General features: G+C 38.3%; 1 protein-coding gene across 1 annotated transcript; it reads left to right on the forward strand.

Moving 5' to 3' along the window:
• Positions 1 to 11100: 11100 nt before the first annotated feature.
• Positions 11101 to 12075, forward strand: LOC101097666 (olfactory receptor 56A4). The gene has a single exon (XM_003992880.2). The coding sequence runs from the start codon at positions 11116 to 11118 to the stop codon at positions 12073 to 12075; it is 960 nt and encodes a 319-aa protein (XP_003992929.3). The 5' UTR covers positions 11101 to 11115.
• Positions 12076 to 17658: the final 5583 nt, after the last annotated feature.

Consider the following 17658-nt stretch of genomic DNA (forward strand, 5'->3'; position numbering starts at 1 on the left):
GAGAATAAAACAAGTTTCCCTCACATAGGTTTGATTTAGAATTTACAATACGTGCCAAGGGGAATCCCAAGTAGAGAAATTAACATATTGTTAGGATGCTCTTAAGTAATCCCATAAAAATAGCTTCATTGATCATGAGCTCACAATCCAAAATGATAAAACATGAGCAAGAATCACCAGAATTAGATAAAAGAACTTTGAAAAATGAGATTTTCAGATATAAATTGCAATGACTATGTTTAAAATGGTTAAAGAAATAAAAAATGGAGTTAAAAACATGAAAAAAGAGAATTAACCTATCAGAAAACCAGCTATATTTGAATAAAACAAAACTATACCTTATGGAAAATTTTAAAAGTATAGTGAGTGGTTTAAAAAAAGAAAAAAAGGGGGGGCACCTGGCTGGCTCAGTTGGTTGAACTTCCCACTTCGGCTCAGGGCATGATCTCTTGGTTCATGGGTTCGAGCCCCACATCGGGCTCTGTGCTGACAGCTCAGAGCCTGGAGCCTGCTTCAGATTCTGTGTCTCCCTTTTTCTCTGCTCCTCCCCTGTTCATGCTCTCTCTCTCTCTCTCTCTCTCTCTCTCAAAAATAAATAAACACAAACAAAAAATTTAAAAAAAGAAAAAAGAAAAAAAAAGATAACAATGAGCACTGGGTGTTGTATGTAAGCAATGAACCATGGGAATCTACCCGCAAAACCAAGAGCACACTGTACACACTGTATGTTAGCCAATATGACAATAAATTATATTTAAAAAATAAAAAGAGAGGAAGAAAGAAAGAAAGAAAGAAAGAAAGAAAGAAAGAAAGAAAGAAAAAAGAAAGAAAGAAAGAAAGAAAGAAAGGGAAAGAAAGAAAGATTACACAAGGTTGACACAGCTGAGTTAAAAACTGGTAAAATGAAGTTGAAGTTGCAAAGCTTAATCTGAAAGCAGTGCAATTTGAATGAGAATAGAATGTGAAATAGAGGTGAAAAAATGCAGGCAATTGAACAAGAAGGCCAAATAGACACCAAACTGGATTTGCATAAGAAATATAGAAAATGGGGGAGGGGAGGGAATATTCAAAGGGATCATGTCTGAATTATCTTCAGATTCAAAAAGTTTAATTAATCATAAGCAGAATAACTTTTCAAAAAAAATCTATACATAATTGCTAACACTCTGAAGCCTCAAAGACAAAAAGAATCATAGTTACTTCTCAACAACAATAGATATCAGAAAGTTGTGGAAATATATATATACACACACACACTTATATTTAACATCCATGTTATATATAACAAATATAATATATATTGTTCCATTAATATATGTAAAAAATACTTGTTAATATTCAAATTTTACCAAGCTAAATCATCACTAATAAAAATATATATGTATATATATATATATATATATATATATATATATATATTAGAAACACTAAGTAGTTAAGGAGGAAAAGTCAATATCTAAGAGAAGGTAAAAACTGAGAGATAAATCCAGGATTTAAAGCTACTTCTGCTCTGAGGACTTTGCCTATCCTGAAAAAAAAATCAGTATAAAATAGAGCACAAACAAAAGTTTGGCACTTTCCTGGCATGAGGAGATAAAAATTAAAGCCTGAGGCTAACAGAAAATAAACTCTGATAATCTTCCTCCCATAGACACATTTTATTTTTTCTAATCATTTCTAATGTTTTTTTGTTTTCTTTTTGTTTTTGTTTGGTTTCAGGAGTAGAATATAGTGATTCATCATTTACCCATAATACCCAGTGCTCACAAGAAGGGCCCTCCTCTATACCCATCCCCCATTTAGCCCATTCTTCCACCTACCTTATTCCATCAACCTTCAGTTTGTTCTTTATGGTTAAAAGTCTCTTATGGCTTGCTTCCTTCCCTCTCTTTTTTTTTCTTCCCTTGTGTTCATTTATTTTGTTTCTTAAATTCCACATATGAGTAAAATCACATGGTATTTGTCGGTCTCTGAATGACTTATTTCACATAGCACACTACATTCTGGTTCCACCCACATCATTGCAAACGACAGGATTTCATTCTTTTTGATGGCTGAGTAATATTCCATTATATATACATATATATCCTCTTCTTTATCCATTCTTCATCCTATGGACCTTTGGGCTCTCGTCAGAATTTTGCTATGTTGATGATACTGCTACAAACATTGGGGTGCATGTGTCCCTTCAAATCAGTATTTTTGTATCCTTTGGGTAAATACCTAGTAGTACAATTGCTGGATTATAAGATAGTCTTACATTTAACTTTTTGAGGAACCTCCATACTGTTTTCCAGAGTGGCTGCATCAGTTTGCATTCCTACCAGCAGTGCCAGAGGGTTCCCCTTTCTCTGCATCCTCATCAACATCTGTTGTTTCTTGTGTTGTTAATATTAGACATTCTGACAGGTGTGAGATGGCATCTCATTGTGGGTTTGATTTGTATTTCCCTGCTGATGAGTGATGTTGAGCATCTTTTCATGTACCTGTTAGCCATCTGGATATCTTTTATGGAAAAATGTCTATTCATGTCTTCTGCCCATTTCCTAATTGGATTATTTGATTCTTAGGTGTTGAGTTTGATAAGTTCTTTATAGATTTTGGATACTAACACTTTATCAGATATGCCATTTGCATATATTTTTTCCCATTCCATAGGCTGCTTTTTAGTTTTATTGATAGTTTCCTTCACTGCCATACACACATTTTGAAGTGAAACCTTGGGATACACTCTCAAGGCGTGGTTGAAATGAAGTTTATCTGTTTTTGTTAACTGGTAACTTTTTTTTTAATTTTTTTAAATTTTTATTTATTTTTGACAGAGAGAGAGACAGAGCATGAACTGGGGAGGGGCAGAGAGAGAGGGAGACACAGAATCCGAAGCAGGCTCCAGGCTCTGAGCTGTCAGCACAGAGCCCAACATGGGGCTCAAACTCACAGACCACGAGATCATGACCTGAGCCAAAGTCGGACGCTCAACTGACTGAGCCACCCAGGTGCCCCTGGTAACTCTTAATTATATCTGCAAACACCATATTTCTAAATAAGGTCACATTCACAGGTACATGAAAGGGGAGTTAGAACTTCAACATATCTTTGTGGACACATTTCAACGCATAATGTGTAATTTTTTTTAATCAGGAATTGTCAACTATGGTTGTTGCCTATAATAATTAGGCATCATTAGGGTATTATAAGAGTTGAAGGAAATGTCAGATAATCAGAATATGTGACACATTTTGAGCTCTGGATATTTATTATTACTATTACTAGTGTTATTCTTGGTGTAACTTTATGTAAAGTTTGAGTCTCCCTGTCTATGGTGGCAGTAACCATTCTTTGATTACGTATTTTGAATATGTGGTGTTTTCTACAAAGTAGGGTCAAAATGTTTTTTCAATGAAAAAGTAAAAGTAATTTTATCCTTTCAAAACCCTCTGTCAGAAAGTTTATTATCCCCATATTACAAATGAGAAAATTGTGGACTTATGAAAACTATACAGGAAGAAGCGATCAGGCTGTCGTAGAACAGGAGTTCAAACTTAAGCTTCCAATTATCTCTTCCCAGCATCATTATGACCTGACAGTGAAAAGAGATTAATCATTTATAAGAAATTCTTGAGAACAAGGATATTTTGCTTAGAGTAAACTGCATGCTTTAGCAACATTCTTTCATGGAACAATAATTCACTCATGAACTAATTTTCTTCATTTGGTGTGTCTATCAACCCTATTTTATGCTGAAAAGATCTTTAGTGCTTTACCTAGACCTTCTAGGTAGCAAGGCAGAGGTGGGACAAGGAGAGTAGTTAGTGCATGTAGGGAACAAGATTATTTTCCAGGTACATTCCTGCCCTGATGTCTTCTTCAGCAGTTGTGGGTAGGAAAGTGTGAGACCTAGAACCAGACTCCACTTGCTCTCCTCTTTCCAAGATTCCTGTGCCCCAAACCCCAAAGATCCTACATTTAGCTGGAAAGTCCCTATCCTAAGACATATCTGGGAAGGTCCACAGGAAAGGCTATTTTCTAAGTCCTACTGTGCATCAATGCAAAGAGGTGGCTGCACTGGTGGAAGTTCCACTTGTTCCCCAAGGAAGCAATGCCAAGTGTTGCCCTGTGGCAGGTGAAGACTGTTAACAGTTGAACTTTCTGCAACCATACTTATGTGACAGAGTTTAAACCAAGCACAGCCATGAAGGTAAAATCTTGGCCATGAGACCACATGTGTGTAAACAGGACCCCTCCCAGGGATGTGCTTGTGTCAAGACCACTGGTGCTCCCACTGCAGGAGAGGGGCTCACAGGGAAAGTGCTCCTTTGCGCCTGGTTGCCCATGGTCCATGCTCCTCTGCGGCCCATGCTCCTTTGATTTCTGGGGATGTTCCTCTGTCACCTCCTCCATGGAGTTATAGGGCTGAGGAGAGTTTACTCACTTCTTCCCCTCAGGTGCATCCGTATAAATTTTCCCTGAGAAGATTCTCATCATGCAGTTTCCTTACCCTTCTTTTCCCAGAGCTTCTTTATTTAGACTCCCCAAGAGCCCCCTGCCCTTACTTTATTGAAAATGCTGAATTAAGCCATTTACAATATGTTCTTTTGGGAAATAGACCATAGGCCCTGAGGGCCCAAATGTTTAACAAGAGCACCAACTCTGGTGAGCAATGGAAAGAGAGGGGGCACAGTGGAGCCAGAGTTCATAAAACCAGCCTCCAGAACTCATGGAGGGGTCAGTTTAGTGCTTTCTCTGGCAGCCAGAAACAGCAGCAGTGCAGCTTTCTGAAACTGGTGAGTCTCAAGCTGGACCAAGCAGGGAAACTGTGAGGAAGGAGATCATGAGAGGAGAGAGAAATCCAGGAACCTAGTACATAAAGGAAAAGGAACTCTTTCAATAGGGTCTGGTGTACATGCTGACCCTGCTAAGATGATTAGATCTGGTGTAAGGCTGAGTGGCAGGGACTGACCTCATGCTGTTATTTCATTCAGGGATGAGGCTGAGTCATTTTGTGTCCATAAGGGTTTGCAAACTTCCGTAGACTCCAAGGCCCCGTCCCATACCATGGCTGGGTGACCAAGGCCCTGTGCCTGGCTGGGTGAGAATCTTCCTTTCTGTCCTCGTCTAAATTCATCTATGAGTCAAGGTGGTCACTCCGTTCTCCAGTCTTGGCTTGAGTCTTCTCTTGTAATTTTGTTTATTCAAGACTTGCCTGACCTTATAGACTGTCAGTGTATCATCATCACAGACCATGTTTGGTCAATAGTACTTAGCACAAGGATCACCCCTTTGTAAATGTCAGTCTACCAGTACTGGAAGTGGATACTGAATATCAGAACAATGTCCCAGATGCCCAACAAGTCCTCATTGCTCACATTAGGAGGCCTCAATTTCACTGAGGAGAATACAGAAAGAGAGGAAAAATGGTCCAGCTCTTATGGAATTTACTAAAACAGAGCCAAAAGTATATTGCTACCTGGGAGAAAATACGAGTGTTATAGGAGGTCTGAAAAGGACATTTTTTCCCTGTATCACTAAAAGGTGCTTGGCGACATTCTGGACTCCAGTCTCTCTGCCTGCTCATCCTTTCTTTCACTAAATCCTGTAGTTCTCCCCACACCTCGAATACATCCTTCTTCTCCACCTACATGGCCTGCATTCAGATCTTCATCACTTTTCCTTTGTACTGTTCAGGACTCTCTGAAAGCCTCCCTCCCTGCTGTGTGATTCCCTGTGTCCCATCTACCGCACATCACTTCCCTGCTTCAAGTTCTCTGTGCTTCCTTACAGTGTATGTGATAATGCCTGCCCTCAGGTGGACCTCACAGGGCTGCCCCTGCACACCTTAACCATGTCTCCTGACCCTCTGCTTTCCTGCTTGCTTCCCCCAAAGAACTTAGGATCTATCACCCCCTAGCACCTCACCACCAATCATACTGATCATCCACATTGATGTTTCTTCTCTTACCATTCCCTACACAGAGAGTCCTTCTTCTCCCCCAGGTGGATTTGCCTCATTTTTGTATCCTTCTCTGATGCTCTCAACTCCTTGTGTCTCTGGGCCTAACAGGACCTCAGGAGATCATAGCCCCTTTTTCTCTCCACAACACCTGAAGTTAAATATCATTTATCCATTTCATAAATGAGGAATGTATGTATCATAGAGTTTAAATAGCTCATACAATGAGCATAAGAGCCAGACTTAGAATTCACTTGTCAGAGGCCAGCTCTTCAACCATATCACATTGCTTCATTATTCTCTTCCCACTGTTTGTACGATCAACTTTTTAAAAAAGTTTACTTATTTGTTTAGAGAGAGAGAACAAAAAAGAGCACAAGCAGGGGAGGGACAGAGAGAGATGGAGAGAATCGCAAGCAGCATCTGCACTGTCAGCACAGAGCCTAATATGGGGCTTGAACTGGCAAACCACAAGATCATGACCTGAGCCAAAACCAAGAGTTGGACACTCAACCAACTGAGCCACCCAGGCACCCCAGATCAACTTTATTAGAGCCACAACTATACTGTTTTATAAGTGCTCTTAAGTCAATTTTCCTCTATTACTTAAGCTCTCAGAAAATACCTGTATTGCTTAATCTATGTGGTACATTTGTATGCCTAACACTATAATCAGGTACCGACAAAGCACTGACTGATTTCTTGCTTATTAAATAGATCAAGTCACCGAGGATCCAGAACTTGAGGTTATTGGAAACCAGAAGTCCTTCCAAAAAAGTGGGTATGTTTTCTGTCTTATTATTTCTCTAATTCATAATGAAGGTCATCTTCCTGATTACATATGTAAGTATATGAAAGAGCTAACCCCACCCCAGTTAGAACTCCTGAATCCTTGATTCGTCTTGCAGATCTACAACGGGTAGAAAGGTGTGTGTGTGTGCATGCATGCATGCGTGCGTGCGTGTGTGTATGTGTGTGTGTGTGTGTGTGTGTGTGTGTGTGTGTGTGAGAGAGAGAGAGAGAGAGAGAGAGAGAGAGAGAATAATCTGTATTTGGAAAATCTGGGATATTCAAAGTGAAAGTCCTTAGATCAAATCAATACCTTCATTATCTTCTCTAGCAATAGAGAAGATACTTCACTCTCAAAGAAATGGGATAGGTAAGCAGGATCAGTAATCCCAACTATACTAATTATTTGCTTCCTGAGCTCCCTCTCTCATCCTGCCATGACTCCCCAACTCTTTTCTGCTTGTTTGGCTATGACAGCCCTTACTGTCACCTTTCTTAGTACTTGGCCACTTAGCTCTTTGTTTAGTAGTGAGGGAAAAAAGACAGTTGCCAACAAAAACAACAAACAACAACAACAAACAACAAGAATCAAAGCAGATGAGTTTACAGAACATAGATTCCACATGCTAGGATAATTGGATCTGAGCCACAAGGAATCACAGATAATTCTGCTTACCATGTAAAAAATTCCTACATAGGTTTATATGCCTAAAACTGACTTATTGGCTAGCTTCTATTTTCTACCTTTGGTGAACTTCAACTATTTTGAATACTTTTCCTAAAGACACGTAGCTCTGTTTCTCAAAGATGTCTTTTATATGACAGTTATGGTCTCACTAGCATCTTTTTTTAAAATTAATTTTTTATTTGAGTATAGTTGACATAGAATGTTACATTAACTTTAAGTGTACAACATAGTGATTCCACAAATTTAAAATTATGCAGTACTTACCACAAGTATAGTTACCATATCACTGGAAGCCTGTTATCTCCCACTCCCTTTCACCCATTTTTGCCCATCTCCCACCCTTTTCCCCATGCAGCAACCATTAGTTGTACTCTGTGTTTACAAAAAATATATTATTATATGTATTGTATGCATGTATATTGCATTTTACTTATAATGTGCATATTATATATTATGTATTTACATATGTATGTACAATATATGTTGTTCATTTGGGGCCATTGTTAAAAGGGAACAGAAAGAACTCATTTTCAGGATGCCAACCCAAGAATATTGGCTGCCATATTTTTAATAGCAAGACTGATGATGCCTGTTAAGACACAAAGCAAGTGAAGAAAATGTTTGGCTTTCTAAAGAAAGACTAGGATACCTGGAAAGTAACACCATTTTGTACAAAACAGAACAAAAAGAACTTTCCACTGACCTCCAAAAGTATCCATGAACATAGATAATTTCCTCCTACTTTAGTGGGAAAAGCATTTCTCCTCTAGGCAACAGGATACTTTCTCTCACCCTGTAATTAGAAAACAATGATGGGTATGACTGTTTTTTTGTTTTGTTTTGAGTATTCTGTAAGAGATCCAACATCATTTTTTTTCTTCTGCTTTGTTTCATTACCAAACTACTTAACCCAAGGCATACAGATTTTTTTTTAATTTTTTCAATGTTTATTAATTTTTAAAAGAGAGAGAGAGTGGGGGAAGGGCAAAGAGAGAGGGAGACACCGAATCTGAAGCAAGCACCAGGCTCTGAGCTATCAGCACAGAACCCTTTGCAGGGCTCAAACTCACAAGCTGTGAGATCATGACCTGAGCCAAAGTCACTGACTGAGCCAACGAGGCAGCCCAAGGCCTACAGTTTTGCCATGTGGATAATACTTATCCTTTTTATTTTCCAGTATAGACATTTTCTTCTGTGAATAGAGGAGTGGAAGAAGCTAGAATAAAAGTCCTTGTTTATACTATTGAATTAACTCCCCCCATTCTCTCTAGAAACTTACTCTATCAAATATTTCCATTTTCTCCTAAATCTACAAAATCTACTTGAAAATTCTTATCAGTCTAAGTTTTAGATTTTAAGTCATTATTAGGTTTTCTTCAATTATTTTATATGCTAATACCTCTTTTTTATATGCTTTATACCTCTTTTTTAATACCTCTTTTTATATGCTAATACCTTATTTTTTTTTAATTTTTTTTTTCAACGTTTATTTATTTTTGGGACAGAGAGAGACAGAGCATGAACGGGGGAGGGGCAGAGAGAGAGGGAGACACAGAATCGGAAACAGGCTCCAGGCTCCGAGCCGTCAGCCCAGAGCCTGACGCGGGGCTCGAACTCACGGACCGCGAGATCGTGACCTGGCTGAAGTCGGACGCCTAACCGACTGCGCCACCCAGGCGCCCCTAGTAATACCTTATTTTTTAATGCAAATACATCTTCATTTGCATACTTGAATTTCCTACTGAATTCCAGGAATATTGTATTTTCAATGATAGCGTAAAAACTCTACCTGTATATTTTGCAAATATCTCCTGCATAACAATTCAAATATAAATTCATATTCTTATTCTGAAAACTCTATCCTTTTTTTCCCATTCCCTTTTCTAATTTTGCAATAAAGATTTTATTTTTTGTCACTCAAGTTCAAAAACATAAAGTCATTGTGACTCAAGATTCAAGACCTTGTTTCTTTCATCTTTCTTCAGTTTGTTACATATCACCTTGCCCAATAGTGATCAGTAAGTACACATTGGGCAATTTTTGAATAATGAATACTCTAATGTCTTTCTTTACTCATCAGTAATTCTTACTGATTATGATTTTGAAATGTTTGTCCAATCCATTGTTTCTTGTCCATCCTGAAACAAGGAATGGCTCTTTGTATAAAGGAAAGATCACTATCCAAGGAGCAGGTAGGTGGTTAGTGCAATTTCAGCAATACAGGACAACTCAGAGGACGCTATTGACTCAAAGAATAGAGCAGAAAGTGGCCTCCAAAATGATCCATGATGCTCTTGGCCTAGTCTTTGTCAGAGTGAATCCTCCAAACCTGGACTCTCTCAGAGTGGGAAAAGAGTTAGCAGTGCATCAGTCAAGGCCCCATGATTAGAGTATCTCACCTTTGGATAGAATTCCTTTGACAGGTTAGTTTATAGCCTGACTATATATCGAGGGATCCCAGAGTCCTCCTAGAATAGGGCAAGTCAAGGAACCCACATGAGTGAGCTGAAAATAACACCACACTATTCAATGTTCCAGGAATAAAATGGCAGCTACTCTTAGTCCCAAACTCTGGATGTTGCTGCAGTCTCCAGGCCTCTCTCAACTACCTACTCAGGCTAACAAGATACTTCTCCTACCTTCTAAGTTTCAAAATGTGTTCCTCTTTTGGACTCCTTCAAAGACTTGTTTTCTCTTTTATTTAAAAAACCGTCATAGCACTTATAATTTTTTAAACTTTTTGTTCACATTCCAATACACTTAACATATAGTGTTATATTAGTTTCAGATGTACAATACAGTGATTCAATAATTTCATACATCACCTGGTGCTCATCACCACACGTGCACTCTTTAATCTCCATCACCTATTTAACCCAGAACTTACAATTTTTATATCCTCCTGGTGTACCCCTAATTACTGACTGTCTCTGTCACCAGAACATAAAATGCAGTCTCAACTAAAGGATCCAAACCAAAGAAAACACTCGAAACTTCCAAAGACAAACAATAGCAAATAATCCAGTGAGACAGTGATATATACTGTGCCTTATAATAAAATCTCCTTCGGGGCAGTAAGAAATTATTGCTGTTGGGTGCAGTCAAGAATGCTTTACATCTAATTCAATTATTTCCTGAATAAAAGTAAGGAACCCTGACAAGCCCTGTCCACGTCTATAGAGGCTTCTCTAGGACCTCCACATAGTCAGTGAAATATAGTTATTCCTTGTAAACTCTGAGGGAAGGTAGGACTTAGTTAATTGTGCTTGTTGAAGCTACATAATGTGTGGAGGCTGGAAGCAGAAACTCCAGTCAGACTCTTGTCACCGTCCTGATCTCACCACTTAAACTATTTGCCAGTTTTGATTAAACCACTCTGCTCCTCTGTGCCTGTATCCTTGCATTATCTGTGAAATTAAGATAACAGTATTAATTACTCTCAAGATTTTTTGTAAAGGATGAAATAAGATAATAATTATAAAGCATTTGGCTTAGAGTTGGCACATAGCAAGTGTTCAGTTAAATGTCAGCAATGATTGATGATGATGATGATGATGATGATGATGATTTGAAAAGTTCATTGAGACAGGTTAAGTGTCCCAATGGAAACCTGAGTTTTACAACATCTAGAACACATAATTTTTGTTAATATATTTTGTCCTACATTTTTAGGAACTGGATTTCCAGCATGATCAGGACACTTTACATGGCCTCACCCAGCAACTACTCCACTGCTCCAGTCTCCGAATTCCTCCTCATCTGCTTCCCTAACTACCAGAGTTGGCAGCATTGGTTGTCTCTGCCCCTCAGCCTCCTTTTCCTCCTGGCCATGGGGGCCAATGCCACCCTCCTGCTCACCATCCAGCTGGAGGCCTCTCTGCACGAGCCCATGTACTACCTGCTCAGCCTCCTCTCCCTGCTGGACATCGTGCTCTGCCTGACTGTCATCCCCAAGGTCCTGGCCATCTTCTGGTTTGACCTCAGGTCCATCAGCTTCTCTGCCTGCTTCCTCCAGATGTTCATCATGAACAGTTTCTTGACCATGGAGTCTTGTACATTCATGGTCATGGCCTATGACCGCTATGTGGCCATTTGCCACCCACTGCGATATCCATCCATAATCACTGACCATTTTGTGGTTAGAGCTACCATATTTGTTGTGGCCCGGAATGGCCTCTTTTCTCTTCCTGTTCCTGTCCTGTCTTCTCGACTCACATACTGTGCAGAGAACACCATCGAGAACTGCATCTGCACTAACCTGTCTGTGTCCAAACTCTCCTGTGATGACATCACCTTCAACCGGCTCTACCAATTTGTGGCAGGCTGGACCCTCCTGGGCTCTGACCTCATCCTTATTGTTCTCTCCTACTCCTTCATCCTGAAAGCTGTGCTAAGGATCAAGGCTGAGGGTGCTGCGGCCAAGGCCCTGAGCACGTGCGGTTCCCACTTCATCCTCATCCTCTTCTTCAGCACCGTCCTGCTGGTTCTGGTCATCACTAACCTGGCCAGGAAGAGAATTCCCCCAGATGTCCCCATCCTGCTCAACATCCTGCACCACCTCATCCCCCCAGCTCTGAACCCCATTGTTTATGGTGTGAGGACCAAAGAGATCAAGCAGGGAATCCAGAAGTTACTGAGGAGGTTGTAAGAGGTAAAAAGGATCAGATCCACCTTTGGAATTGCTAATAAAAGTCAGCAATTATTTTCATGTTGGAAGGGAAATTTCATTTTTCAATCCTGGAATGAGTTCTGATTCTCTTTTTTCTTGGTATATCAGACAGCAATGAAACCTTTCTTCTGTGAATCCTTTTTCCTGTTGCTTCAAAGGAAGCCTTCCTTGCCTGGATTCTGTGGTAACTTGGGAATTTTCCCTGACTACTCCTTATCTGAGGGTCTTGCCAAGCCTTAGCCAAGTGGAACTGGATTACAGTGGGAGTGTTTGGCAATTAAAGAAACAAACTTTATACTTAAAGAGATCTGCATATCCCCTAGATGCCTCTTCTGCCTTCTGTTTCAGACATGTCTTTTGTGTTGTGGGGGTTGATTGGGTGGAAGTACATGTTACCCCAGAACTTTGGCTCTTGAGGTTGAAAGCTTTACTCTGGACATTCTTTTTTTAAAAAGGTGTTTGTTTTTTTTACATTTATTTTATTTTTGAGAGGCAGAGAGAGACAGAGCACAAGTGGGGAAGGGGCAGAGAGAGAGGGAGACACAGAATCCGATACAGGCTCCAGGCTCTGAGCTGTCATCACAGAGCCTGATGCAGGGCTCAAACTCACAAACCGTGAGATCGTGACCTGAGCCGAAGTTGGACACTCAACCAACTGAACCACCCAGGCACCCCATTACTCTGGACATTCTTGACACTATTATTTGGCACCTATGGAAGATATGCCATCTTCTGGCTTCTCAGATCCTCCCAGAACCTGTTAAGATTTCCCATCTGTGCAGCCTCTCTGAGTGGCTTTCCTTTTTCATTCTCTCTCTCCCTCTCTCTCTCTCTCTTTCTTTTCTTTCTTTCTCTTCCTTCTTTCCTTCCTTCCTACTAAGATTCTTTTTTAAGTTTTTTGTTTGTTTCTTTGCTTATGATGGAGATTGAGAATTTTTAGGGCTTTTGCAGTGGAGGGGGAGGAGTTGTACTGTTTGAAGTGTTATGTGTTCTTTTCTTCATTATCCTCATCTTCGTGACACTGTAATCCTCACATTATCCCATATACCTCCTATAAGGAACCTAGAAATTTCCATCACATTTCTGGCACAATCCCTTCCCAACTCTGTCCTGCCTATTAGGCCTCTATTCTGAGCTGTGGCTGGCATAACTGTCAACAGTTTTCTAGGCATAGAAGCCTTAGGGTTTGACTTTCACAGATAAGTGCATTGAACTATTTTGGGATCCCCTCTTTAATGATGTCATGCATTAGTCCAATGTTTCCAAGGAATATTTTATAGTAGCAACCTGAGACTTCTCTTTTGAGACTTTGAAGTCCGTAATTTTTCCAAACATCATTTGAATAACATTCTCAATTGGACTATCCTACTATCTTTTGTGTTGAAATGTATCTTTGGTGAATAATTTATATTGAAATGTAATATTTCTACAGTATTTTCTTTATGTATCATTTTGTCTTTTATTTTTCCAGTTTTGTTGAGATATAATTGACATATAACATTGTATTAGTTTAAGGTATACATCATGATGATTTTATATAGATGTATTGCAAACTGATTACCACAATATGTTTAGTTTATATCCATCAACTCAGATAGTTACAACTCTTGTGACAAGAACCTTTTTTTTAGGATGTCTTTTTTTGGGGGGGGCGGCACTAGACATCTGGTTCTTGTCTATATTTGGGAGGTGCGTTTCTGCATGCACTTTTGAAGTGTTAGGTTTTGAAAGAGCCTTCTTTGGGGTCTATTATATCACATTTCATAACATGGTCTCATTAAAATATCAAGATATTGAGTTAGCTGAGCTCTGTGTCTTTTGCTTTCATACTTTCCAATCTCTCATTTCCATGTGTCTACCTAATGTGCCAGACACTTTATATACATTCTTATTTTACCTATACATTTGCCCTGAGGAGTTTTCCTGTTGGCCCTAGATGAAGAAACTAAAGCTCACAGAGTCAAATGATTCCCAAGATTACAGCAATTGAGCCAAGATAAATCTATGTCACTTGGGTTCCTGAAACCTGACCTCTTTCCACACTACTGATCCCAACTTTGGCTGTGTAATAGCATAACCTAGTGAGTTACATAAAACTCCTGAGTTACATCCCAATTTTCTCATATCCCCAGCCCAAGCTTGGTATCTGGCACTTAGTAGGCATATTGTAAATATTAATTTGATGCCCAGCATTTTGTGGCAGATAGAAAGCAATCTATAATACACTTGAGTCATAGAATGATCATACATTTATAAAGAAGCATCAGTATAGCTGTTGAGAAGAGATGTGTCCTTATTTAGTATATTACCACATTTAAAAATCATTTTACTAATTTTATATATTTGTTTCATTTAAAAATTTTTAACTTAAAATTTGACCACCTTTACCCATTTCCATGAGCCCTCCACCCTCCACCTCTGGCAACAACCAATCTGTTTTCTGTATCTATGAGTTGTTGTGTTTTTTTTCTATTCCACATATAAGTGAGATCATACAGTATTTGTCTTTCTCTGATATAGATATGTAGAGAGATAGATACAGCCTCAGATGAGACTGGAGCCCTGGCCAACAATTGATTGCCTTCTGTGGAGACTTCTGAAGCAGAAAACCAAACTAAGCCATGCCTGAAGTTCTGACCTATAGAGCTATGCTTACAATTAAAAAAAACTAAAAAAACAGCAAATCAGAAAAATTAAGCCCTAAAAAGATAGAAGACAAGAAATAGTACAAATATAAGCAAAAAACGATAAAACAAAGAATATATATAATAGAAAATATCAACAAGGCTGAAGTTATATTTAGAAAAATGATGAGATAAACTTTTAGAAAAATAAAAAACACAAATTTAAATTATCTAGTATTTAAAAAAAACATTGAAAGTTACAGATATTTTAAAATATAATAAGACTACACTATGAACCACTATGATAATTAATTTGACAATGACATAGTATAAAAATTCCTTGATAAATACAACTTTCCCCCCAAAATCTGCATTATTCTATATCTGTTAAAGATGATGAAATCATAATTAAAAGAGAAAAGCCTGGGCCTAGTTACCTTCGTGGTAGTCTTCTAAAGAGTGAAAGAAGAAATAACATAAATGCTTTCAGAAAACAGAAAAAGAGGGAACACTTTCCAGTATATTTTTTTGAAGTTATCATAAACCTGGCATAAACACTGACAGGAATTACATACAAAAAAATTACGAGCCAACATCTCTCATTAACTTAGATACACAAATTCTAAACAAAATATTTGAAACTGAGCCCAAGAAAACCAAAAATATATTATGAATAAGTGAGGTCTATTATGGGAATCAGAAGTTGCTTTCAACATTGAAAATTGATCTATATCTAATTCACCTCATTAACCTTAATAATGGAGGGAAAATAAAAATTTCTCAACAGATCTAGGAAAATTATGCAAAAAAAATTCACCATGAGCTGGTAGTAAAAATAATCTCATAAATGTAAGAATATAAGGGAATTGTTTTATCTGTTAAAGGTTATCTTCCTCAAATCTACAGTGAATATCAATCATATGCAGTGGTGAATTAGTAAATGCTTGGAAAAAATGTATAAAAATTGAAAAGAAGTAAATAAGTCATTATTTGCAAATAACTTTCATTCTGTGGATAGAAAAATTGACAAGTATCAATAAATAGAATATTTGAATTTATAAGTAAATTTAGTAAGATCTCTGCATAGACCTTCAATACACAAAAATCAATTGCATTTCCAAACTCTAGAAAAAAATGGAAAATGAAATTCATAAGTCAATACCATTTACAATTGCATCAAAAAATCAAATACCTAGGAATGAAGATGTCCCAAGTTGTTTGCATTGAAACTGGAATACGTTGGTGAGAAAAAATAAAGAAAACTTGAATAAATTGAGATATATTATGTATGTGGATTAGAAGTTTCAGTGATGCAATGGTGTTAATGTTCTCCAAATTGATATATAGATTTAATGAAATTCCAATAAAAATTTCAACAGATATTTTTGCATAAACTGGCAAGCTGATTTTCAAATGCACAAGGTAACACAAAGAATCTCACAAATAGTCATATGTCTACACACTTCAAGAATTTTTATGAAACTGCCTAATTAAGATAGTGTGATATTTGTAAATAAACCAATTGATCAGAATGGGTAGTACAAGAAAAAACACATGATTATGTTGTGATCTGATTTATGACAAATATGATATTGCAAGGAATTTCCTTTTCAATATATGGTGTTGGAGCAATAGATATCTGGATGCTACTGATTTTGATTCTGAAGGCCATTTCCCTAGTTTTTGCATTCCACCCAGGGTGATGGTTAATTTTATATGTCAATTTGATTGGGCTATCAGGTGTTTGGTTAAACATTATTTCTTTGTGTATCTAAGTGTGTTTCTGAAAGATGTTAGCATTTGGGGTGCCTGGGTGACTCCGTTGGTTGAGTGTCCTACTCTTAATTTTGGCTTGGGTCATGGTCTCACAGTTTGTGGGATCTAGAGCCTCTGTGGAATTCTCTCTTCCTCTCTCTATCTGCCCCTCTCCTGCATCTGTCTCTGTCTATGGCTCTCTCAAAATAAATAAATAAATAAATAAACATTAAAATAAAATGAAAGCAGTTAGCATTTGATTTGGGAGATTGAGTAAAGCAGATTGTTTTCCCCAATGTGGGTGGACCTCATTCAATCCATTGAGAACTTGAATAGAACAAAAAGGTAAAGGGAGACCTCTCTCTCTCTCTCTCTCTCTCTCTCTCTCTCTCTCTCTCTCTCCCCCTCCCTCCCTTCCCCTCCCTGCCTGTCTGCCTGAGCTGGACATCAGTCTTCTCCTACTCTTAGACTGGGACTTATACCATCAGAGGTTTTGATTCTCTGGCCTTTAGAGTTGGACCTGAAATTTACCACTGGCCTTCTGCATACTATTAATATGATCATTGGGCTAGAACTCATCATAGATATTTAAGACATCACATGATAGTAAACTGCCTAACTAGCAACCTCTGCCTCATTGTTATTATCATAGTTTGTGGCACAAATGCAGAGATCAAATCTGCACAAATAGCCTGTGAATAAAGGGGAATACTCTGAAGTATTCATTAGAAAGAGTGCTGGGTGAGGAATTCAGTAGTCTTTGACTTTAGTTTCTTTTCTGGCACTGATTGCTATGACCTAATTCTGTCTCTTGATTTTTCTGAGTTTTATTTCCTATTAAATGGTAAATGGCTTCTACTTCTGATATCCCAGTGTCTACTGCAGAGACTTGTAAAAATGATGAAATGATTTATAAAATAAGTCAGAACTCCTTATTGCATTTTGACCACTATGTGTTGCTCTCATGAAGTGACCTCACCCAGTGTCATCTTGGGCAGTATAAAGCTCACAAACAATGTGAAACCATGACTGGACTACTGAACCAAACTAACCCCAAGGAAAGAGTCAGCTTTAGCTTGGCAATGCAGGGACTCCTTTTTCTCATCCTCCAAGCTCTTGGGAGCCCCAGGGAACAAATGCAACTGGGAAGTATAAAAGTATCACTAAAATTCTTACTCACTAT

Source organism: Felis catus, chromosome D1 (assembly GCF_018350175.1).
Source record: "Felis catus isolate Fca126 chromosome D1, F.catus_Fca126_mat1.0, whole genome shotgun sequence".
NCBI lineage: Eukaryota > Metazoa > Chordata > Mammalia > Carnivora > Felidae > Felis > Felis catus.

Bases quoted from the DNA above. Each gene is read 5' to 3' on its own strand.
- LOC101097666 (XM_003992880.2), top strand. From the start codon at position 11,116: ATGATCAGGACACTTTACATGGCCTCACCCAGCAACTACTCCACTGCT.